The sequence below is a fragment of the Desmodus rotundus genome, chromosome 10 (genome assembly GCF_022682495.2).
Source record: "Desmodus rotundus isolate HL8 chromosome 10, HLdesRot8A.1, whole genome shotgun sequence".
Classification (NCBI taxonomy): domain Eukaryota; kingdom Metazoa; phylum Chordata; class Mammalia; order Chiroptera; family Phyllostomidae; genus Desmodus; species Desmodus rotundus.
In genome coordinates this window covers 63,513,466-63,539,754 of record NC_071396.1, presented here as the reverse complement: position 1 = coordinate 63,539,754, position 26,289 = coordinate 63,513,466, and the positions used below count along the sequence as shown (strand labels likewise).

At 39.7% G+C, this 26,289-nt stretch overlaps 2 protein-coding genes across 3 annotated transcripts in view; both read left to right on the top strand.

Moving 5' to 3' along the window:
• Positions 1 to 26,289, top strand: part of GNAL (G protein subunit alpha L) — a 181,536-nt gene that overhangs the window by 130,542 nt on the left and 24,705 nt on the right. The gene's annotated exons all lie outside the window — the stretch shown is intronic.
• CHMP1B (charged multivesicular body protein 1B) lies at positions 19,506 to 20,842 on the top strand. Its single transcript, XM_024580159.4, has one exon. The coding sequence runs from the start codon at positions 19,672 to 19,674 to the stop codon at positions 20,269 to 20,271; it is 600 nt and encodes a 199-aa protein (XP_024435927.1). The 5' UTR covers positions 19,506 to 19,671; the 3' UTR covers positions 20,272 to 20,842.

The following is a 26,289-nucleotide window of genomic DNA, read 5'->3' as shown; positions in this document are numbered from 1 at the left end:
ATTTCTTTTCATCCCACAGCTGGATGGATCATTCAGCCCATGAGAACCAGCCTGATTTAGAGTTGGGTGTAGGAGTGGGGAAAAGCTCTGGGTGGCACTTAAATGCCTTGTTCAACAGTACTGATTTTTGAACCTTAATGCTTATTATGAAGGGAGTAATTCTAAACCCTGTTAAAGTAACTTGTTTCATGGCAGGAACCACAGGAATATTTTGGGGAAGAGATGCTTCTCAGTGATGCTGAAATTCTATATGGCTGTGCTGCTGATGAATAGCCTAGGGGCAGTCTCACAGGTCCCCAAAAGCTTAAACACAGAGGTGCCCAGCATCTCCACTCCTGGATATACACCCAAGAAAATTTAAAACTTACATCCACCCAATGATTTAAGCACCAATGATCACAGCAGCATTATTTCTAATAGCCCAAAAACAAACAATGTTCATCAAATGCTGAGTGAAGAAGCAAAATGTGAGGCATGACATAGTGAATATTATTGTCCAGAATAGAGATAGAGGTATCCGTAGAGATAGAAAGTAGACTAGAGGTTGCCAGGCATTTGAAGCTGGGAGAAAAGGAGAATGACTACTAATAGTACAGGGTTTCTTTGGAGGATGATGAGAATGTTCTGGAATTGGATAGTAGTGATGGTTGCACAAACTTATGAATATACTAAAAAATACTAAATTGTATACCTCAAAATGTTGAACTTTTTGTTATATGAAATTATATTATGTGAATTATATCTCAATCTAAAAAGAGAAAGATTGCAGGGAAGAAAGAATCAGGGCAGGAAAAGCAATGGGAACACTGGTCAAGACTGGCCAGGGGTCCTCTTGTCAACTATAGATGAAAGTCTGAACATGCATATATGTACTCAACCAGCCACAGATACATGCCACTCTCCAAGCCTGCAAACACATACACTTGTGAATGGGAGCTCCCAGATTATAATATGTGTATGTTATAAAAATTAAAAGGCCATTAAGGTCTATGTTATGCTATTTGGCATGCAAGGAGTGGAAACTTACTCAGGTGAGTTCAAGAAAGGGAAATTTGTTCTGAGTCTCTCAGAAACCACTAGTGAGTCAGAGGCACTGCGGGGACCAGCCCTTCTGTTCTTGCTGTCTACACATTTGACTCCACTTTCCCCATCTGCTCTTCTCATCCCTTGCTCCAGACTGGCAGGTGCACTCTGTAATCTGCAGGCCAGATCTCAGATGAGACAGGGAAGACCAGTTTTGCTAATGGCCAGGTAGCCTGTCCCCAATGCAGCCATGTTTCCCACCTCATCACACTGCCCTACCAGCCCAGTCAGTGGCCACCCTGACCAGAGGCTGTGCTAGGCCAGGGCAGCCGGACTGCACTGTCCAACACCAAGACTGACATGGCTAGAGGAGTTGTGGAACAATCACTGTAACTGAGCTTCCAGTGTTGTGCTTTTAGTAAAAATGAGTGTCTTTGAAGTATCAAGTAAGCTGTGCAAATGACCAGAGTTTATATTTGATACAGTTTCCCGCTTCACACTCTGAACCTTAAAAACAATCTCTATTGCATTACCCCCCAAAATGCATTTCCTCTAAGTCCTAATAATAAATGATTATGTAGCCATGGAAAATGCTATTTGGGGAGAGAGAAAATTGGATATTTAGAATATATTTATAATATTAGACTTTGCTTAGTGTAACCTGAAGCTCTACAGCTAAGAGTGTAGGTTCTTAAGCTTTGTACCAATGTCTTTACATGATAAGAGTCTCTAGGAGTATATCCATTTGAATAATTGGTTTTACAATACTCTCAAAGGCAGAGACTATCCAGAAAAAAAGAGCAGTGAGAAAGGTAAAGTGACCTTCTGCTACATCCCTGTGTGCCTGTGCCATCTGTCAGGAGTCCTGGTGACCACTTTCTCTAACACTGACTTGGAGCTCATGGCTCTCAAGTCCTTGGATCTAAGCTTTCAGGAAAATCCAGAAGTTACTAGCAAAAATGAAGTTGCAACTTCAAAGTTGACTTTTTTGTAGGTCAGTTTAAAATAAAAGAAACTGCAATTTAAAATGTGCATGTTACGATGTGCTGTTGAACTCATCAAATATATAGTCAACCATCTGGATGCACATACATGTTCTTCTTAACTCCCATTTTGACCTTTATTTCTAGCCAAATTTATTTTAAGTTATATTTTCTCAATCCGCACAGTTGAAAGTGTTCCTGTTAATGGTACAGTATTTTCTTAAGTATGAAGAATAAATTTAGTGTCATGGCAAAGTAGGTAGGTCAAATATCTCAGCGTGAGTTGGTCAGCCCCTGGTTACCCATGTCTTCTTTGGAAACCCTCCTCTTGAGAAGGAATATTTGAGAGGTTTTACTTGGCTCCAATGTTTCTGTGTGAGCAAGAAACCTACACTTTTCCTCCTGTGCGTCTCCCTTTACTCTCACATGACTACCACACTCATAAAACTCTGACTCCAGATGTAGAGGGGGGATATTTTCCCCCACCAAGCTATTCTCTGTGATACCAGCTGGCTGTCCTGCAATTTAACTCAATTCTGATACTATCTTGGAGATGGTGTCAGACCCAAAGGTTAAGGCCTCAGTCCCATGATATTGCACCACTTTAGAGGCCACTTATAAGTAGTATGTCCCCAGGTTACCTACAACTTCTGTCTGACTTGGCTACAAATCAGAGGTACCCATGATCTCCTCCCTCTTGGGTTCAATTATTTGCTAGAGCAGCTCACAGAACTTAGAAAAATACTTACTTATGTTTACCAGTTTATTAAAAGATATGACAAAGGATACAGATGAATAGCCAAAAGAAGAGATAGATAGGTGAGGCCTGGGGGCAGGGAGATCCTGAGCACAGGAGTTGGGGTTGCATTACCCTTCAGGTACATACATGTATTCACCAACCTGGAGCTCTCCAAACCCTGTACTTCTGGAATTTTTATGGAAGCTTGGTCATGTAAACATGATCCATCATTAACTCCATTTCCAGCCCCCTCTCTTCTTCCTGGAGACTGAGGGGGTGGGACTGAAATCATGGCTTGATGCTTTTGGTGATCAGTCCTGGGTGGCTTCAGGAGCCCATCCAGAGTCACCTGACCAAAACAAACCCTTTAAAGACCGCTTTAATTCAGTATATTCCAAGGGATTTAGAAGCCTCATGTGTGGACCTGGGATCAAAGACCAAATAATAGAACAAAAGATGCTCTTAGTGTTCTTATAACTTAGGAACTACAGTGGTTTCAGGAGCTCTGTGCTAGGAGTCAGGGGCAGAGATCAGATCAACCTATATGTTTTCTATTATCTCACACTGTGTGAATGGACTTTTTAAATCTTTCAGAAAAACTACTCCCTTGAGTGGAAAATCCTCCTGGATTCCCATGTGACACCTCATTGAATCCTCAGACTTCCCACAGAAGAGAAGACTCTGAGACTAGATGGGGCTCCAAGTCCTTGTCCCTGCAGCATGTCACACTAGTTTCTGATGTTATTTCCCATTCACTAAATATTGTCAGGCTCATTTTGAAGGCTGTGAAAATCAAGCCCTTGAACCATACATGGTAAAAAGAATAATAATAATGTTTTGCTGCATTAGAGCAATACTTTTCCACTATTTCTTAGAAGTAAGACTTCTTGTCAGTGTTCTATGTGGGGTGACAATAGTGAGGAGGGATAAGTGGCGGTGAGGAGCCCAACTACTGGCCCTTAGCCTCTCCTGGGCTCCTCTGTGGCTCCTCAGTTGACCCCAACATACACCAGGCTCCAGAGAACCCAGATTAAAAGCTAGAACCAGTTTCCAAAATTTGTAGCCACAGGACCAAATGCAGTTTACATCAAATGCCAAATCAAAGTGGTACTTCATTAGAATAAATATATCATACCAAAGGGGTAATTTATTAGAGTTACATGTGTTCTAGATGTCACATTGATCATATTTATTTATTTTAAGTTCTGTGGGGCCATTTTGAATAAAATAAAACTGAAATTCAGTGATCATAGATGGCGATTGAGTATTTCACTAGGCTCAACATCCATTTTTTTCCTGCTGGGGAGGGGATGCATGAGACTATTCTGTTTTATGTAGATGAGTAGTAGCAAATGGTAGCAAAAACTGGGTTTTTGTTGTTGCTGTTGTTTGCCTTGTATTCACGGGAGACATTTTAAGTTAAATTATGCAGAAATGTGAAAAGAACTATAACAATATTTTTCCAAGTTGAATTCTTAACAGACCCTAACAACTTAAGTTCTTAACATAACGTGAAGTCTGAAAGGCATTTAAATTTTTAAAGACACAAATAATGTCTAGCATGGAAATGTGTCACATTTTTACCTATGAGGATGTGACAGTTACTGTGTGACAAGAGCCTGGGCTCACCTGTGTGTGGGACAGCCTTCTATGACACAGGGCACTGCATCCCCTCTGCCTTTGGGCCTCCCTTCCTGGTTATACTGAGGGGCAGGTGCTGCATCATCCAAACAATGGCCGGGGCTCTGCTACAACCTTCCTTCCAAACAACACATCTTCAAGAAGTTGAAATAACGTATAATATCTTGATAGTTTGGGTTACACGGATACATACATATGTCAAAACTCAGCAAATATACACTTAGTATTTGTGTTCCTTGGGATCTAACTTTTACATTAAAAAAAAAACTATGAACAAATATTAATCTCTAGACAAAGAGCTGCATGCTGAAGTATTTAGGAGGAAGTGTACTGGTGTCTGTAATTTCTTCAAAATGATGGATGGGTATATATGTTAGTACAGTAAAATGGTAATGGCAGAATCTAGATGGTGGACATTCAAGCATTCACTATAAAATTATGTCTAATATGTTGTATGTTTGAACTTTTTCATAATAAAATTAAGGGGGAAGAAAAATATACACATGTATAGATGTGAGCAGAAGTCTAAAGAAAGTAAGGAACACAGCAGCACAAATTAATACATTGGTGGTGCCCCCCAAATTGCAGTATGGTATTTAAGACGTGTGTACATGAAGGGTGTTGGTACAGTTCTTTTAAGTGTTCACTGAACTCTTTGAAACACTTACAAGGAACTCAGGGAACTCAGATCAAAAACCACTAAGTGCTACTATTAACAAAGTGTACAGTTTGTGCATAGCTTAAGAGGTATGTCCTGTATTTCTAAGCTTCAAAGTGTATCTGCAAAATAGCTCATCATTATCAAAACTTACCATGGGGGGGTTCTATTCTACTCACATTATGTATATATGAGTTAACAAATTGATCCTCACAGTAATCCAGTCTCTATCTTCACTTTACAGAGAAGGAAACAAAAGCACCTAAAAATACACAGGACTAGTCCATATCAGATTATCACTTAATTTATCCAGGATTTCAAATTTTAAACCTAAAGATTGTGAAGACTATTGTAGGTTAAAAGTTCAACCAACGTTGTGTGAGCATCAAATGTGCATCAGGCTCTTCCAGGTGCTAACTTACGAAGGTGATGAGGCCTGGCTCTAAGCTTGTAAATAACTAGACTGTCACAGGAGCACCCATTTTCCAGATTATAAAGTCACTCTCAGCAACTTACATCTCCATCTAATTTATGTGTTAACAGTTTGCAAATGAAAGCCAGGGTAGTTGTTTTTCTTCTATAGAGGTCCTCATTGCTCAAGAAAGTAAAAAGGTACTGAGGGGAGCCCCCCATAAAACCAGAATTTATTTATAAAAAATTGTGTGTTTATTCTTACATATGTAAACTTCAGTCACCTTCAAAGTACTCTCTATCTGATGCAATACACCTATTGAGATGTTTTTTCCACTGCTCAAAACAGTTTTTGAACTCATCAATTTTAACACCTTTTAGTGCTTCTGCCATTTTTGGTTTCACCTCTTCCACATCAGCAAAACCTTTCCCTTTGAGGATGTTTTTCATCTGAGGAAACAAAAAAAAAAGTCACTGGGGGTAAGATTGGGTGAATAGGGAAGGTTGGGCATGAAGGTCATGTAGTTTTGGTCAAAAACTGCTAAACACTCAGCGTAGTGTGAACAGGTGTGTTTGTAAATCACCCATCATGAAATGGGCAAATGCATTGAAAGAATCTTCAAAATAATTCACTGAAACTGAATGCAGCCTCTCACCACAATGCCAGCTGGTACACTGATTCAGACGGGTTCCCAGAATACTCACCTATCAGGGGAAGCCTGTACTACAAAGGAGTCCATCTTCCAGAAGGTAATCTTGGTTTTTCTTGGGTTCCCCCTCATATGTCCACACAAAAACTTCAAGACAAATGTTCATAGCAACATTATTTATAATAGCTAAAAAATGGAAACAACCCATGAACTGATAAATGACCATCAACTGATACAAATGAAATGTGGCATGCCTGTCGAATGGAATATTACTTAGCTATAAAAAGGAATGAAGTACTGACATATGCTGAAACATGGATGAAACTTTGAAAACAGAAGCTGGACATAAAAGGCCACATATTGTATGGTTCCATTTATATGAAATGTCCAGAATAGTTATATCTGCAGTGACAGAAAGTAGATTAGGGCTGCATAGTGCCAGGGTGGGGAAGTTGGGTTCAGGCAGGTTCTGATGAGGAGGAACTGTTTTATGAGTACAAGGTTTCTTTTTGAAGTGATAAAAATGTTCTAAAAATGATCATGGAAGTGGATGCACAACTCTGAATATGCATTTAGTTATGAACTTTATTATTTCTTTTTAGATTCTATTTATTTTATTTTTAGACAGAGGTGAAGGGAGGGAGAAAGAGTAGGAGAGAAACATCAATGTGTGGTTGCCTCTCACACACCCCCCACTGGGGACCTGACCCGCAACCCAGGCATGTGCCCTGACTGGGAATCGAGCTGGTGACCCTATGGTTGCAGGCAGGTGCTCAATCTACTAAACCACACCAGCTAGAGCTATTTATGCACTTTAAATGAACTTGAATTGAGGCTCCCTTTTGCAGCTGGCTTGTAGATTTTAACTTGGACCCCTCAGTGACATTAATTTGGAGACTGCTAATCAATTGAATCTGCCTAATTTCACAAGCTTTCTATTTAATATGAAGAAGGAAAAAACATAGAGAAACAGAGACTCTATTTAAAAATGGTTAATGATTGCTGTAAATACGTGGGAACTAAAGAAAAATACTTTTCCTCCCGCCTTCCAGGTTCTTTTAGCTGGGCTTCTAATCAAATGAACAGAGAAAGATTAGCAGTAGAAAATCAAAATTTTAATATGTGAACAAGGGGAATTCACAAAGAATAAAAATTCCGAAAACAGGGAGGCAAAATTGGGCATATGTGATACTGTGGACAAAGTATGAAAGCAGGACGGGAGTTGTGGATTGGGGAGGTCTAATGGACAGGCTCCTGCTTGGAGTCTTCTGGTCTAATGATTATGCTGTAGTTTCTGAAGCATGTTTTTCCATCTGAATCTCTTGGGCTGGAAAGGGGAGAGGTGCATAGATTCTTCTGAGTCTTGTTTCTTAATAGCAAGCTTAAAATCATCATCATAGAAAGCAGCTTATGGTGGAAAAACTTTGGTCCCCTTTGGTACCCTATGAAATAAATTCTGTCTCATCCATGTGCTTCAGCTGAGAGTCGCGACAATATAGGGACACTGCTAAGAATATTCAGAATGAGACCTGTAAAACTTCAGATTTTACATATTCTTACTTTATCTTTTTTAAATTATTTCAAGAGAAAAAGGTAGAAAAGAAATGGAAAAGCAAAAATGTTCATTCAAAATATAGTTCCCATACTGAAAATATATCTTAATATCTCAAAAAAAATCATTATGGAAATTAGTGGGTAACTTTGGTTTGGTTACAGTTTTTTCCCCCAGCTTGATTACAATATAATTAACTTATAGTGACAGAGAATTTTGTAAGTCATTTCCTAGGATTGAGTTGTTTTCCATTCAGTACCTAACACAATAATAACATCTAATTAAATACTTCTTCAAAGAACAACTAAGTCTAATCAAGATTTTTAAACTTCATTATGGATGGGTTAATGTGCCATTGTTGACTACTCATATGGAATTATTGTTTACCATTGTGCCTGGAAAAATGCCTAGCAGTAGGTGTTAAAAAAAATACTTGTTAAATGAGTGAACTTTTATATTATAACTTATTTTTCTGTTTTCTCTACTGTTCATAGTTCACCATTCTCATATATACAAATTTAAATTAATTTTTCTGTAAAGCTCAGAAAAAGGCACAATACCTGTTCATAGCAGCATTGTCCAAAATATCCAGAAAGTAGAAACGGGCTTTTGCTAAAGGCCCCCCCCGAAGTGAAGGTGTTGCGGAATTCGCCTTTTGAAAATGGATATTGAGAAGTGAATGATATATGAAGACTAGCTAATTCAATGTGATTTCAACCAGAAATAGCAAAGTGGATATGAAGCAGAACTCCTTGCTGCCCCTGATGGTGGGGAGGAACCAGCTTTTTCCAAAGAGGACAACCCCAGAGGACTCTCGGAGGAGAGCAGTTTTGCAACTTTGTTCCCCAAATACAGGGAGGCTTACTTGAAAGAGTACTGACCATTGGTATAGAAAGCAGTGAATGAACACAGAGAGGAAAGGAGAGAGAGAAACATCAGTGTGAGAGAGAAACATCAATTGGTTGCCTCCAGTGTGCGCATGGACTCAGGATTGAAATTGCAACCTATGTATGTGCCTTGACTGGGAATCGAACCTGCAATCGTTTGGTTATGAGAAGACGCTCCAACCAACTGAGTCACACCAGGCAGGCATGACTGAAGACCTTAATGATTAAAAGAGAATTGGCAAAAGATTCTGAATTCAGATCACAAAGTTGGGAAAGATTTTTGCCACCGTTCAAGCACAAAAATGTAAACAAATGCAAGGAACCAAAGAAAAAAACTGTTAAGGAAGTGTATACACCATTCCCACCCCCACAGCCAGAAAGTCAGATTGATAAAGAATTGGCTACTGGTGAATACTTTCTGAAGGCAAGTCAAAAGAAGCAGCAGAAAAGGGAAGCAATAAAGGCAAAGCAAGCAGAAGTTCTCAGTAAGAGACAAGAGGAGAGAAACAAAGCTTTTATTCCACCTAAAGAAAAACCAGTTGTGAAGTCTAAGGAAGCTTCTACTGAAACTAAAATTGATGTGTCTGCCATCAAGGAAAAGATTAAGAAAGCAAAGACTAAGAAACTGTGAGCTGTTACAGAGCTTTACAGAGGAGTTCCGGCCAAGATGGAGGCATAGGTAGAAACCCTTTGCTTCCTCGCACAACCAAAAGGAGGATAACAACCAATCTAAAATCAATAAACAACCAAAAGTGCCAGACAGTCAAACTGCATGGAACTCTGACAACCAAGGAATTAAAGAAAAAATTAACCAGTAAGGCGGCAGACCTTGTGGGCCGACTCAGAAAAACTGCAAGGAGGTGGCAGACCTTGGGGGTGGAGCTGTCTGTGGCAAGGCTTTGGGCTGTGTGGGAGGGGCTGACTTAAGGGAAACTGAGACTCAGAGGTGGCTGTGGGCTCTGACAGTTGCTATGGTGGGAGATACTCCCAGCCTCACGCAAGAGTCTGTTGGAAAGTGTGCTAGAGCTGAGCAGAGGAGCTGCACTGTTCCCTCCCTGGCGCCGCCCCTTTACAACCTATCAGCTGTGCCAAGACAAAGAAATATGGCCCAAGTGAAAGAACAGAGCAAAGCTCAGGGAGAGAGCTAAACGATGAGGAGATTGCCAGCCTATCTGATGGAGAATTCAAAGCCCTGGCAATCAAAATGCTTACAGATCTGATTGAGCTTGGTCAAAAAATGAAAAAACAAATGAAGGATACCCAAAATGAAATAAAACAAAATATTCAGGGAACCAGCAGTGACAGGAAGGCAACCAGGATTCATAGCAATGATTGGAACAAAAGGAAGAAATAAACATCCAACTGGAACAGAATGAAGAAACAAGAATTCAAAAAAGTGAGAAGAGGCTGAGAAAGCTCTGGAACAACCTGAAACATTCCAAAATCCGAATTATAGGGGTGCGAGAAGGAGGAGAACAACAGCAAGAAATTGAAAACATACTTGAACAAATAATGAAAGAAAACTTCCCCAGTCTGGTGAAGGAAATAGACTCCCAGGAAGTCCAGGAAGCCCAGAGAGTCCCAAAGAAGTTAGACCCAAAGAGGAACACACCAAGGTATATCATCATTGAGTTACCCAAGATTAAATATAGAGAATCCTAAAAGAAGCAAGAGGAAAGGAAAGAGTTACCTACAACGGAGTTCCCATAAGACTATCAGCTGATTTCTGAAAAGAAACTGTGCAGACAAGAATGGGCTGGAAAGAAGTATTTGAAGTCATGAAAGGCAAGGTCCTACATCCAAGATTACTCTATCCAGCAAAGCTTTCATTTAGAATGGAAGGGCAGATAAAGTGCTTCCCAGATAAGATGAAGTTAAAGGAGTTCATTATCACCAAGCCATTATTATATGAAATGTTAAAGGGACTTATCTAAGAAAAAGAAGATCAAAAATATGAACAATAAAATGACAACAAACTCACAACTATCAATAAATGAACCAAAAAGAAAAGAAAAACAATGAAAACAAAAACTAAGCAAACAACCAGAATGGGAACAGAATCAGAGAAATGGAGATCACATGGAGGGAGTTCAGTGGGGAGGAAGAGGGGAGGAATGGGGGGAAAAGATACAGGGAAGAGGAAACATAATTGTTAAGCATAAAATAGGGAGAGATTAAAAAATGGTATAGGAAACAGAGGACTCAAAGAATTTATATGTATAACCCATGGACATGAACTAAGGTGGGGGAGAATGCTGGAGGGTTGGGGGTGCAGGGTGGAGGGGGGGAAATAGGGAAAACTGTAATAGCATAATCAATAAAAATACTTTAAAAAATAAAAAGTTTTAGCTTTATGTAAAAAAAAAAGAAAGAAAGTAGAAACGATGCAAATGTTTATCATATGATGAATGGAGAAACAAAATGTGATCTGTCCATACAATGGAATATTATTCGTCCATAAAAAGAAATGAAGTACTGGCACCTGCTACTACATGGCCTCCTTCAGAAAAGAATATTCTACTACTATCTCAGAGAAAACTAAACACTGTCATAAATAGATTATAGCATACTTCTTTCCTCCCAAGACAAAGTGAGAATGTGTTCAAAATATCAAGAAGTATAATTAATAGCTTTTAAATTAGGATTTAGGGAGTAATGAAGCTGCCCTTTGATAATTTTTTAAACTTCATTTTTCAATTACAGTTGACATTCAATATTGCTTTATATTAGTTTCAGGTGTACAGCATAGTGGTGAGACAATCACAATTTGTGAAGTGATCTCCCTGATAATTCAAGTACTCACCTGGCACCACACATAGTTATTACAAAATTATTATTATATTGCCTATGCTGTACTTTACATCCCATGACTATTCTGTAACTATTAATTAGTGTTTCTTGATCCCTTCATCTTTTCAAGCAGTCCTCCACGCCTTCTCCCATCTAGCAACCATCAGTTTGTTCTCTGCATCCATGATTCTGTTTCTGTTTTGTTTGTTTATTTTGTTCTTTAGATTCTACATATAAGCGCAATCATATGGTACTTACCTTTCTCTGCCTGACTTATTTCATTTAACATAATACCCTCTAGCTCCATCCATGTTGTCACATATGATGATTTTATTCTTTTTTATGGCTTAGGAATATTCCATTGCATAGCTGTATGAGTTCTGCATAAATTTTTGACATTAACCGCTTATCATATGTATCATTAGTGAATATCTTCTCCCATTCAGTGGGTTGTCTTTTCATTTTGTTGATGGTTTCCTTTGCTGTGCAAAAATTTTTAGTTTGATGTAGTAGCATTTGTTTATTTTTCATCTCCCTTGCCCAGGGAGATATATCAAAAATATATATCCCTAAGAGAAATGTCTGACATTTTACTACCTATGTTTTCTTTTAGGAATTTTATGGTTTTGAGTCTAACATTTAAGTCTTTAATCCACTTTGAGTTTATTCTTGTATATGGTATAATATTTTTTACATGTACCTGTCCAGTTTTCCCAGCACCATTTATTGAATAGACTGTCCTTGCCCCATTGTATGTTCTTGCCTTTTTTGACAAATATTAGTTGACCATATAAGCGTGGGTTTATTACTGGGCTCTGTATTCTGGTCCATTGATTTACGTATCTGTTTTTATGCCAGGACTATGTGTTTTAATTACTATAACCTTGTAGTATAGTTAAATATCAGGTAGTGTGATACCTCTAACTGTTCTTTCTGAATATTGCTGTAGCTATTTGGGGTCCTTGTGGCCCTGTATAAATTTTTGGATTATTTGTTCTAGTTCTGTGAAAAACACCATTGGTATTTTAATAGGGATTGCATTGAATCTATAGATTGTTTGGGATAGTATGGACATTTTAGTGATATTAATTCTTCCTATGCATGAGCAAAGCACATATGCTCTCATTTATTTGTATCTTCAATTTTTTTTCATCAATGTCTTATAATTTTCTGAGCACAGGTCTTTTACTGCCTTGGTTAAATTTATTCCTAGGTATTTTTTGATGCAATTGTAAATGTGATTGTTTTCTTTGACACAGATCTTAGCCCGCAAGATCTGCTGTTGAGGTTTCAGTATTCCAATACACATACACACGAACTACAGAGGTCCTGTGGGGGAAAAGGGACCGCACGGCCACTCTCTCAAGAGGAGAGTGCTTCTGAGTGCCTCAGCCACTCCCTCAAGGGGGGAGTGCCATGACCCTTGCCTTGACAAGCTTTTATTGGTTTTCCAGGCCCCTTACATCAAAGAAGGTCCTCTTTTACTATGCAAAGGTTTTTTATGGGTGGTTATCTTTGCAGACACAGGAGAGGGTGTTGCTGAATACATCAAAGGAGGATATTTGCAATGTAAAGGGAGAAGTGGTCCAAACCACTAGGTTCCATACCTGGAAGGTCTAGCCTAGATTTTAGGAAGATAAAGATACTCAGTAAACATTTGCTTGCTTCAGGGTGAGAGAGTTTTTAGCAAGAGCAAGTCTCATAGCAGTCTAGGTACAATGCAGGCCTGATTTCCCACTGGAGAACTTATCCATGGACGTGGGTCCTGCGGCCAACCTTGCTCCCCACTGGCTTTTCCAAGTGGAGGCTGAGCCACATTTCCCACGCTTGGAACAGTTCCCCACATTCTTAATTTCTCTTTCTGGTAATTTATTATTGGTATATAAAAATACAACCAATTTCTGAATATTAATTTTGTATCCTGCTACTTTACTGAATTCACTCATCAGTTCTAGTACTTTTTTGGTGGAATCTTTAGGGTTCTCTATATATAGTATTATATTATCTGCAAATAATGACAGTGTTGCTTCTTCCTTTCCAATTTGGATGCCTTTTATTTCTTTTTCTTGTCTGATTGCTGTGTCTAGGATTTCCAATACAGTATTGAATAAAAACTGAAAGTGGGCATCCCTGTCTTGTTTCAGATCTTAAGGAAACTCCTTTTAGCTTTTCCCTGTTGAGTATGTTGTTAGCTATGAGTTTGTCATATACGGTTTTCATTATGTTGAAGTATGGTTTTTTGTTTGTTTCCACTTTGCTGAGAGTTTTCGCCCTTTGATAACTTTATATCAAAAACATTCATAAAAGAAAGAAAAACCTTTCTTAAGATAATGTGTGTGTCAGTGGTTAGAATTAAATGTTTTTGTTACACCTGTGAAACAAAAATTTTACCTTCTATGGCTGAAAGTCTTTTTCTTGACATTTTTTAATTATTTTTATTGATTGATTTGAGAGGGGAAAAAAAAAGATAGAGGAGAAGAAAAAAGGAAAAATACCAGGCCCTGGAGCATGAAGTCTAAACCACTAGCAACACAGCCAGGTAGAAAAAGCAAGCATGTCCACTATCCTGGAGTTGTTCAGTTTTTTTATACACCAAGTAGGGGGAAGAAAGATACAACACATTCTGAAAGAATTTTCATTGGCTGTAGACAAAGGATGTGAGAGAAGCTGATGCAGGAATAGTTCTGGAATAGGCATGGGGTAGATGAGGAAGAAATGTTTGCTCATGTGGATAAGCTATGGACAGCATATTGGAAAGTTCATGTGTAAACAAGAAGTGGAGGCTCCTGCGATTCCATGGCACCTGGCTATTCTTCTAGGTAATCAGGAAATAGCCACCTGGAAGTTAATCAGAAACTACAACATATACTCCAGAATATGAGTGGTGGTGTTAGCTGGCCTACAGTTGTTAACTGATTAACCCCTTTTTGTCCCTTCCTTCCATCTTCTGGCCTACTCTAATTTAACTTAGGACATCTAATGATTTTCTTCTTGTCACACCAAACCTCATTGATCACATAATAATTAGAATCCATGATATCAAAGCAACCTCTAAAATATAAGCTTTATTCTATTATATTAACATAGGGAAATCTAAACACAAATAGAACTAGCAGTTTTGTTCACATGATAACACTTAAGTGCATGGTATGCCATTGCTTCTTACTTTACTTGATATTAATACAAATCTAGAATGTTATATGTGATTTCTGTGAAGAAGAAATGAAAGATTCCTCATACCAGTTACCTGAGGCAGGCAGTAATTGCTACAAAAGATATCACTTTGCTGTTGTTGCCAGTGGAAATGGGGTTCTTCTATGGAGTCATGAGAAAAGCATTTCGGTGACCACCACAAGGGAGGATGAGGTGTAGTGGTAAGATTTATTGGAATAATATCTAAGGACTTCCTCCAGATGCTCAGTGTCTCACTCACAACCAACCAGGTGTCTCAGCTCCATTCTGCTGTGGAAGAAGTCCAGTGTTCTCTTCCCCAAGTCCAGACAAAGTGCCAGTGTCCAGAGATTCTGTGCCTTTGGCCCAGCATCAGCAGCTCAGTTCAGTCAATGCCAAAGCTTAGTCCAGCTCAGTCTCTGTCCCCATACAGCTAGCTTAGTCTCTGTTCTTGGGTGCGTGCCAGCTGGTACTTAGAGCTGTGCTTGGAGCCTGCCCGTAGACCCGCATGGCTGCAAGGAGAGACAATATGCAAACAAATGGGCAAACACACAAACGAACACGTGCTACTGAGGTGGGCCTTTGTTAAGCTTTGATTATATTACCTAGGGCTGGGGAATGGTGAGGCTTTCTTTCAGACTAACCAATCTCTTTCCTGGCTCTTCATGGGCTTGCGTTGTATCCTCCCTATATCCAATTTGATCTTTTTCCCAGGCTGGAGACCTCCTCTTTATGGTCACCATCTTACATCATGGTAAGGTATCTGAAGTTGTAAGTTCCAGACCTAAGCCTGATTAAGTGTAACTTCCATTGAGTCAGGCTCAAACAGTCTAGCTCCCTTCTCTTTTGTTAACTCCTAGCTGGTTACACTAACACTATGACTCTGCTAAGATATATGTAGTGACTAAATATATCTTCTAAAATCAACAGGACTTAATAGATTATTTTTCCAAAACAGGAATAATTTTATCCACAATTGAACACGTTTAATGACATCTCAGGTCTCTTCAAATAAGAAACTCAGTGTGAAGTGAAAGTTGATCTGAAGGTTCATTTCTCATTCTAATTCTGTCTCTGACACATGGTGTGATCTGAACAAGTCAATATATGTGGTCTCTGAAAATAGAGCGGCTCTCATGACCCCCTTCTCGGAGGCTTTATCCTGAAGTCCTAAGAGCTCCATTCTTTCCCCTTGGTCAACCACATGCTTCTTTGTGAGGATGAGAGATGGGTGCCTGCTAGGAAATGATGCTGTGACAGACACACAATGGTGGGCCTCTGCAGAAAGAGGAAATACCAGAGTGCTTCCAATGACCAGGAGCCATGTTGAATGCAATTTGTGCTTGTTTGCTTATGATGGAAGAATTTGCAGAGTTTTGCACATTAGTGTAAGTTGAAATTAAATGAACTTTGAACTCTTTTAACTCCTAGACTAAAAAATACATTTTGTTTTTCCTGCAGTATACCAAGATTCACTATTAAATATTGTTTTCCAGATGTTAATCTTGGCTACAATTAATTGTATTTAGGACATGGTTAATCATGTCCCAAGGCAGCCTAGTGGTTCCTGGAAAAGAAATATCTGCTAGAATTCCTCACTTGTCAAATTTATCAGGAAAGCTCAGCCAGCACCACCTCTATGCACCAATTGTTAAGAACCTTCCATGAGAAGAAATGCTGGGAGAAATAAATACCTCTGCTTTATGGCACATTATAAACGCATCACATCTGCCTGTGACTTACCTATCCCCTATATTGTTCATCCCCAAGCCATGAATTCAGTAAATATTTGTGGAATACAGTCATGAGCTGGATGATTGCAGCCCAACTCCATCAAATATAATAGAAGAAGAATGCACACTCATTATATTTTAGTTCAGATATCTCATATCCGATGACTTAATTCAAAACCACTTTAAAGTTAACACTTCTTTTTTGGCCTCCTTTAGACCTCAAGTGATCACTGTCTCGGAGAGAAAACTGAATGAGATAATAGCACATTATAGAAATGTAGAAGTGATAGGGACTCTTCCACTTTGTTGTAGGATTTTGTCACCAAACAGAAAGAGTTTGTCCCAGAACCAAACACTAAACACCAAGAAGTGCAGTGGAGAAAGACTATTTTATTAGGAATGGTGCCACCCAGGAGAATGGGAAGCTAATGCTCAAAAGCTTGATCTCCCTCATGTAGTGTAGATTACAGGTTATACAGGGAAAGTCACAAGACACTGCAGAGAGGTTGGGAGCTGAGTGGTTGAAGGTGAGGTGTTATAAATCATTTTTTCATGTCTTGAGGACAGTTCTGAGGTCTGTTCCAATTTCCCTCTGTCTGGTTTCATTGGGAAGTAACCAGCTGTAGGAGCTGAAACAATTACTTAGCTCAAGATGCTGTCTTTAGCCTGCCAAAATTCCAGACCTTGTGATCATTAGTCAGGTCCAGGCTACTGTCTTCTGCTGCCTCAGGCATTGCTGATTATCCTGGAGAAAGACTAGGTTTCTGAGGAGGAGGAGGAGGAGGAGAGAGAGAGAGAGAGAGAGAGAGAGAGAGAGAGAGAGAGAGAGAGAAATAAATGATGATTTCTAGAGCTAGGATTTAAAGCTAAACTTAATCAAAGTCATGAGGAATATCCCCAGCTCAGGGAGAGGAGGGGCAGCTGCCAAACATGAGGTCAACCTTCTCTTCCATGTTTCAGTCTGCCCTGGTCTCTGAAAATATGACTCCTGGAACTCCACCCCATTCTCTAGACTGTCTGAGCAGCCTGGAGAGGAGACTTGCCATTATTTCATTATTCAGTGAATGTAACTTCAGGGGATGGCAACTTGTTTTAGCAACCTTACTTAGTTATTTTAACCTTGCAGTCAATGCAACTTCCCAATTTTCTCAGAAGACAACTGGTAAATCGACTTCTTTTAATCCAAAAATGATCAGTCTTTTATTTTCGTTAACTTATTGGACTCCCCAGTGTTTTATTACTGGTCCCTGTTATACCTATGGAGCCCTATTTCTAACACTCAACAGATAGGTGGTCATAGGCCAGCTACTTATGTCTCTGTGCCTCTGTGCTTGAGATTCCTTACTTGTAAATTGGAGGTGTTAATTAGTGTCAATCTCATAAGGTTTGTAAGGATGAGGTGAGTTAATTCATGTGAAGTGGCCAGAACAATGGCACATCAGTACTTAATAAATGTTAGTTGTCATTATCCTCATAATCTATCAAAGTTTCTCATGATTATATCACAAACGCCCTCGCCTAGTGAGAATTTGTCATTAAGCAAACTGTGGAACATAAAATAGGATTAGGGAAGCGGTTTGCTAAATGCAAGGAAAGACAGGGACTCAAAAGAAAGGGAAGGTAGGATGGGGTTGAGCAAAGAAGGGGCATAGGCCTTGTAGCCCCACTTAAAATAGATTCTTCTCTTTGTTTTTTATAATCTATTTCTGGAAATGTCTCATGTGATGAAACAGTTCTACTTTAGGGAAAGGTAATCTTGGCCAAGCTGCTAACGAAGGTAATGTCCTATGCCCTGCCAACCACACTCAGTTCAGCAAAGCCTTACTGGAAGCAATGCCTGTGTGCAGAGCTCTTGCTGTCCACTGGGGGGAAGGAATAAGACTTGTTCTCTACTTCCACACAATTCATGATATAATAGGTGGGCTGTCCCCTCAGATAGTCCACCGTGTGTGCTGTGGCAGAAGGAAGTGGGCCTTGGAGGCTTCCTGGAGGAGGAGATGTGTGAGGAGGGTGACAGGCAGAGATGAACAGAAGGGGAGCCCAGGATGTGAGGGAGGAGCATCCATTCTCAAGCTCCACCCTGATCAGATGACACAGATGACACTCAAATTCCAGGTTTCGCTCTGGTTTAACTGCTGCACAGGGGAGGGAAGAGGATGGGAGAGTGGAGACTAACTATGCCACATAGAGGAGTTTCGCCTTTTTGCCCAGGTTTTGGAGCACAAGAGTGATATAATCATAGCTGTTTTAGGAGCATGCATATGACAGCAGCACACCTTTAATTAGTGGTGCAAGACACTTGGCAAGTTATCACAGGAGGCATAAAGAGATACTAAGACTCTGAATTAAAATAATCTCTAAATAGAATTAGTTATCAGTAATCATTTTCAACCTTATTAGGGCAAGTTGGGCCTTCTTATATTATGTTATTGCTGTACTGAGGAATCTTTCTAAGAAAAAAAGGCTATGGCACACTGCTGCCATTTGAAAGCCTGCATTTTTAAAGGGTATAATACACAGTGACAGTTCTGATGTATGCCGGTGGGTGTGGGTCCCAATCACTGTTCTCTGCCTGCATAATTTAAAATGACAATTTAGCCTGTCAAACTTAAATGTGAGTGAAGTTCCTTGGATATTTATAAAACATCAAATAGAATCATGTCAGTAAATGATTTTTTTTAACTGAATTACAGAAAGATATTTGGATGATAGTTGCTGGCAACTCACCTATAAGCCGTACTTCCAGCCACGGTAAAAATGTGGTGGTCCGTGGTTGTGAATGTATTTTCTTGTCCATTAGTGAATAAATAAAAGGATGTCACAGGACTCTAGCTCAAATTGTAGTCAAAGATTGAGAGGCAGGACAATGATGCAATTTTTGTTTTGTTTTGTTTCTTAACGTATTAACAATCTAATGGTTTCAGGTTCCCCTGAAAATGTAAGTTATCCATGCAGATAAAGTTTTAGTCTGCAGACCTAGTTGACTCTTGGTTGTTAGCCCTCTGCCCAGACACCTGAAGGCCTGCCAACTTTAGAGTTTGGGTATTTTTTACATGTAGCTTTAGACGCGTTCTGCGCGTTTCAGTAGATATATGCCTAAGAAACTGTGTGTTAACACGAGTTTTTGTGACTCTGCTAAAGCTTAAATACTTTAAAAACTAGGCAGAACTCAGTGCAGAGCTAAGCGCCCTAATCAGCCCAGCAGCGTAGGCGGAGTCAGGTCTGAGCTCGCCTCAGGGGGCGTCCCTCAAGTCGGTCTGCCTCTTGGGCCCCACCTCCCGGCGCCGAGCTCTGACGTCACCATCTGCGCCGCGCAGCAAAAACAGGAAGTAGGACCAAAACAAAGGAGCGGCAACCTCGGGCAGACCTCCTTTCTTCCTTCCTTCAACGCACGTCTCCGCCCTGGCCGCCCACCCCGAGGAGCCATCCGACTATGTCCAATATGGAGAAACACCTGTTCAGCCTAAAGTTCGCGGCCAAAGAACTGAGCAGAAGTGCCAAAAAATGCGACAAGGAGGAAAAGGCCGAAAAGGCCAAAATTAAAAAGGCCATTCAGAAGGGCAACATGGAAGTTGCGAGGATACATGCTGAAAATGCCATTCGCCAGAAGAACCAGGCGGTGAATTTCTTGAGAATGAGTGCGCGGGTCGATGCGGTGGCTGCCAGAGTCCAGACGGCAGTGACGATGGGCAAGGTGACCAAATCAATGGCTGGAGTGGTTAAGTCGATGGATGCGACGTTGAAAACCATGAATCTGGAGAAGATCTCTGCCTTAATGGACAAATTCGAGCACCAGTTTGAGACGCTGGACGTCCAGACGCAGCAAATGGAAGACACGATGAGCAGCACCACGACGCTAACCACTCCCCAAAATCAAGTGGATATGCTGCTCCAGGAAATGGCAGACGAAGCCGGCCTAGACCTCAACATGGAGCTGCCGCAGGGGCAGACGGGTTCCGTGGGCACAAGTGTGGCCTCCGCGGAGCAGGATGAACTATCCCAGAGACTGGCCCGCCTGCGAGACCAAGTGTGACGTCAGAACTCACTCTGAGGTTTCCTGCCTGTAGCCACCTTTTGAAATGCTCTGTGTATATTAGAGAGATATTATACACTAAAAACTTTGAATATGCCAAAATGCTGAAATGCTCTTAAGATGCTTCTACCTTTGGGTTTACAGTGTTCTTAGATACATTAAGGAATTCTAAGCTTTCTCCACCTTTAACTGGATTTTAAAGTGCTGTATAGCTTGTGATGTGTATTTTTATAGCTACATTTTAACAAGATTAGTTATCTGGTGTATGTGAATCTTTCTCAAAAATTGGATCAAATCTGTAGTTCCCGTGTATACAGTTTTCTGCCCGAATTGTCAAAATTGAAGGGTGTTTTTAATTTAGTGTAATTGAAAATATATAAAATGGGCATATGGTGCGTGAAAAAGAGAATGATTGCTTTGATTACAGGGCTATCAATAACTCATTCAACTTATGTAATGGACAGTGCTATTTCTGCGTATCCTTTGTTTTTTGCCATCAAAACGGGATGACAGTTGACTATTAATCTGTTTTCATAAAATTAAAATTACCTTAGGACAGTCTTGCATAATACTCTCTTATTGTTTACGTTTGGTAAATTTTTTGTGTGGTAGTTGTCTTTATAGCAAAAAAAAAAAAATATGCCACATAACTTCCATTATAAGGAAAAAGTGTTCAATTATTTTTTTTTTATTTGCTAAAGAGGTTTTTTTTTTTTAAAGATTTACATGGTTTAATATACAGCATTTCTTTCAAATGAACTTCTTTAACATTTCTAGCTATTTTCCTATTTCAACACTTTAATTAGACTTCTTACAAAATATGTTGATTAGCATGGCAGTCGCATTACTCACTCTAACATTGCCAAAAGAACAGTTGATTGGTTTGAGAAAATCTTGGGACTGTGTGTTTGTAGGTTTTCTTTTGATTTTAAACCAAAAATAGAAATAAAATTAGAACAGCATTTAACATCCTACATAACTAGAATTTAACATTCTAGTTAACTAGCATTTAACATTCTAGATAATGTCCAGACGCAGCAAATGGAAGACACGATGAGCAGCACCACGACGCTAACCACTCGGGGCGATGCAAATAATGCAAATGCAAATAATTGCATTTATTACATTCTTAAAACAACTCATTAAAAACCTTGGCAATATAAGTTGGAATGTTTTACTTAGCCATGCAGGCAGCTGAAACTCAGGGAAGAAAGAAAGATGCAGGATTGGACAGCATGCTTGACCCTCTAAGGCTAGAGCCTAGCTGTGCTGCCTTCCATCTTTCTGGACTGGCAGTGTGTATTTATGGCTGAAAAGGAACACCTGTAGCCAAAACTTTCTCATAGCCTCCAAACATGAAGAACATCAGTTTGCTTTTGCGTTGGCAGGTATGTTAATCTAAGTTAAGTACTTGTGGATATTTTAAATTCCTTCACTGGAAGATTTCTCCATAAGAGAATTCCAGTGTTCCAGAAGATAATTATAGGGACTCTCCCAGGCCCTTTGAGAGATTCACCGTTATAACATGTTTTCCCCCAGTGTTCCAGAAAATAATTATAGGGACTCTCCCAGGCCCTTTGAGAGATTCACCATTATAACATGTTTTCCAGGGCAAATGAGTGTGTTTAAGGGGGGGAAACACATATGCAGATGAGAATTGACCTTCATAGTTAAGTAGTTTTATATCTGACTGGTTGTTGTTCTGAAGTCTTCTATAAAGGATACCTATCCATTGTCTGCCCCACATCTTTCTACAATTCCCCCCCTTTTTGGGTCTTCTCTCATCCACGTGATTGCACAAAGGCAGCTGTGTTAGTATAGTAAGAGTAGTAACCCCTCTTTAGACTGGAAAAAAATAATCAAAAATTTGAAAGTAGCTTAGTGTTGAATCCTTTTGTAAACTGAAGGCCCTTTTATAATACAAATATTCTGAAAATATTAATATATTTTGTGAGATTAAATAATGCTTAAATAAGCTTGAACATTCTTAAAATATGTTCATTTCAAACTATATAAATGTACATTTTTAGGAACCATAAATATTTCAAAAACAATTAGACCCATGAATTATTTTCTCATTGTTGCAGTTGATGAAATGCTGAAATGTAAACCACAGAAGTTTGTCCAATCATTTTAAATTGCATGTTACTCCATATGAGTATGCATGCTGTTTTAAAAGCTATTTAAGAAAATTAATTCAGAGGTAGGTTTGGCTCAGAAAGCATGGTATTTTTCCAAGCTCACCCTTACCACCAGAATTTCTGTTCAGTTAGCATGGAATTTTCGTGCACAATTCTAGAAGCCGTAGCTATTACTTCTGTACTATAATAGTTTCTTCAAGGCAACGAGATACTTCCTCATACTGCAACTTCCCCAGGCTACAAATAAATACAATTTTCAAAAAGATCCAACTCAAACATACCAAGGAAATATTAAATAATCTTCCATGCAACTACTAGTACAGTTTTTACTTATTTCTTTTTATTTTCCTGCCTGCAAATGTACAGTTCCTAACATGGACCTAGAATAAATTTTTAGTTATTTTATGAACTGTTTATTTCAGTTTAGATGATATGTGCTTTATTGGAGAACTTTCTTACCAAAGCTATTTCTTCTTGATGGAATGTTAATGCATGTATGTATCTTTTAAATAGAGACGTACGATGAGTCTTGGATGCCGTGTGCCTACCCAGCTGTCTTTGATTTGGAAAAGAGGCACCTAAAATAAGCACCACTGTGATAACCTTACTAATTAAATATAGTCTCAGTGTCAGCCAGACATTCTCACATTGTGAAGTTGAAGTGAGGGACCTTCTGTTCTAGATTCTTCCTTTGCAATATGCACACACCCTCTTGGAAGCATGTCTGTAGCCAAAATCCAAAGCTCAAGACTTTCAATACTATTGACAAAAAGCCACAAGCCAGTGGACATTGAACAAACTGATGAGCAGGGCCCTGTCTTTTTTTTTTTCTTACAATCAATGGGTATTAGCAAAATGCCTGCCTGGTTTACCTAGGTTGGTTTTTCTACAACTAGAGGCTAAGTTCCATAAGGAGAAGGACTGACAGTGTCTGTCTTGATGACAGTTTCTGGGCCTAGTGTGGTCCCCAGCTCAGTGTGCTCCTGCTAGTGTCTTCGCATGAATGCATACCTCCCTCATGATCATGTCTAAGGCTAATGACGATGTACACAGTGGGTACGGTGGGTGCAGTGGGAACATGGCCAGAGCCCCATTATATTCCCTCAGAAACGTGTGTCCTTTTCCTTCCTAGCATTTCTCCAAATTGAAATGCTTGCTCCTGCTCTTGATGGTTTATACATCCTCCCTCTTAATAGTGTCAGGACAAACCAGCAGTGTTTATTCAGAATGACTCATTACAGTAAAAGATTTAGGCTAAAGTATATCAGATGCTGGTTATCTTAGGTTTCTTTCTAGAAATCAAAGACATGCTTCTGCCTTAAGTAGCACTCAATACAGTTATGTAGATAAGGCATACATATTAAGAGAAAAATGGACATGAGTGTATACAGATGTAAAAAAAATCATCTAGAAGAACACAAGAGTAGTGCATTTTACACACTTCATGTGTTTTATACCTCAACTTTTAAAAATGTGAAATCACAGTATAAGGCAGTAAGTATACCATGCTAATTAACTCATGAAACAGTAAGTACATGGGTAGAAATACAGTATCTGTGGTTGTTAGAATTGGATTTAATCTGGGCCTTCAAAGAAAAACGTGGGAATTACACAAAGGTCAGACGCCAAAAAGTACATGAGATTTGACTGGAGTGAACGGTTTGACAGCAGAAAGAGTAAAGAAATCAGGCAGATTGAGAATGGCTTGGAGACCATAATAAAAGTGTGGACTTCACCCTAAGGAAAGGAGCAGGAGCATGAATCACAGAAACTATATTGTCCAGATGAAAAGAAATTAGAGCCTAGAGTTGGATGGCAGTAAAAATGGAGAGGAAAAGACAGTGCTTCTCAAACTGATGTGTGCATGAACCATTGCTTCACCTGGGAGTATGGTTCAGCTGCCAATCCTGATTTCCAAGGTCTTCAGATGCTGCTGCAGCAGCACCTTTTAAGTGTTACCAGACTAAAAGGGTCCATTGCCTGCATGCATCAGAGCCAAAACAAAGCTTGAACAGCAGCTTGAAACAAAGAAAGTGAAGGTTTATTTGTGGTGCTATGCCCAAAGTAACAGGTGAGGTAATACTCAAAGACCTGGCTTCCCAATGGCTTCTAGGGGATGGATTTATATATGGTATGGGGCAGGGGAGTGGGGAGGGAGATCATTAATCAAGGTGACTAAGGGAGTTAGGGTTGTGATCTCTCTTGATTGGTCGGTGCCAGGGTAGCGGGTAGTTGATCATTGCATCCCATCCTGATGTCAGCCACATTCTCATTCTGTCTGGTTTCACAAGGATTTGGTCAGTGGGACCAAAATCCTTTTTTGGTTCTGGAGCTGAAACATAACACAGGCCTAGATATTATCTTCCTCTGTGGTACTAGACCCCAGGCTTTGTTCCTAAGATTATTTGATGCCAACCAGAACCTCATTGTTCTGAGGGCTTAATGATTAAGGGAATGGTTGTGCAAGGGAGAGGAAGGTGGGTGAATCAGGGTTTTGGATGAGGCCAGTTTACATCAAGAGGAGAAAATGTCAGATTAAAGAAAATGAGGTTTCTGCATGGTTACATAAGTAGCATGGATCTTAACCTGCTGCTCATTAGAATTGCCTGGTACTTTGTCACTCCACAGTATCATGAAAATAAAGATCATGATTTCAATTGCAATAACAGAAAAGTTTTTACTTGCCTTCACAGAGTTCCAACTTGCTAAATTTTTCACAAAATATATCATTTTAAATATTGGCTTAAAAATAAATGATTCTTAAATAAGTCATCTGGGACTTCTGGCCAAGACAGAGGTGTAGGTAGATATACTTTGCCTCCTCGAACAACCGAAAGAAGGCAATAACAAGTTTAAAAACAAAAAAGAAACAGAACTGCCAGAAAATCAAACTGTATGGAAGTCTGACAACCAAGGAGTTAAAGAAGAAACATTCATCCAGATTGGTAGGAGGGACAGAAATGGGCAGCCACGGTGGAGAACACACAGCAAGGTGGTGGCTGGCAGACCAGGTGGTCCCACATTTGCATGCGGATAAATTGGGAGGAACAACTGGGGAGCGAGACAGACCACGCAACCCAGGGTTCCAGCTCAGAAAAAGAAAGCCTCAACTTCTGGATGGAAAAACCTGTGGGGCTTGCAGCAGCAGGAGAAACTCCCAGCCTCACAGGAGAGTTCCTTGGAGAGACCCACAGGGGCCTAGAACATACACAAACCCACTCACCTGGGAATCATCACCAGAAGGGCCCAATTTGCTTGTGGGTAGTGGGGGAAGTGACTGAAAGCCAGCCAAGAGCCGAGCAAGCAGCCTTGTTTCCTCTTGACCCCTCCCCCACATATAGTGCCACAATGCAGCAAAGTGGATTGCCCTGCCCTGACAAATATCTAAGGTGTTCCACCCCTTACAATGTAACAGGGGTGCTGAGATGAAGAAATATGGCCCAAATGAAAGAACAGATCAAAGCTCCAAAAATAGATCTAAGCAATGAAGAGATAGCCAACCTATCTGATGCAGACTTCAAAACACTGGTAATCAGGATGCTCACAGAAATGGTTGAGTATGGTTGAAAAATAGAGGAAAAAATGAAGACTGTGAAAAGTGAAATAAAGAAAAATATACAGGGAACCAACAGTGAAGGGAAGGAAACCAAGACTCAAATCAATGGTTTAGAGCAGAAGGAAGAAATAAACATTCAACCAGAACAGAATGAAGAAACAAAAATTCAAAAAAAAAGGAGGAGAGGCTTAGGAACCTCTGGGACAACTTTAAACCTTCCAACATCCAAATCATAGGGGTGCCAGAAGGAGAAGAGGAAGAGCAAGAAATTGAAAACATAATGAAGGAGAACTTTCGCAATCTGGCAAAGGAAATAGACTT

Bases quoted from the DNA above. Each gene is read 5' to 3' on its own strand.
- CHMP1B (XM_024580159.4), top strand. From the start codon at position 19,672: ATGTCCAATATGGAGAAACACCTGTTCAGCCTAAAGTTCGCGGCCAAA.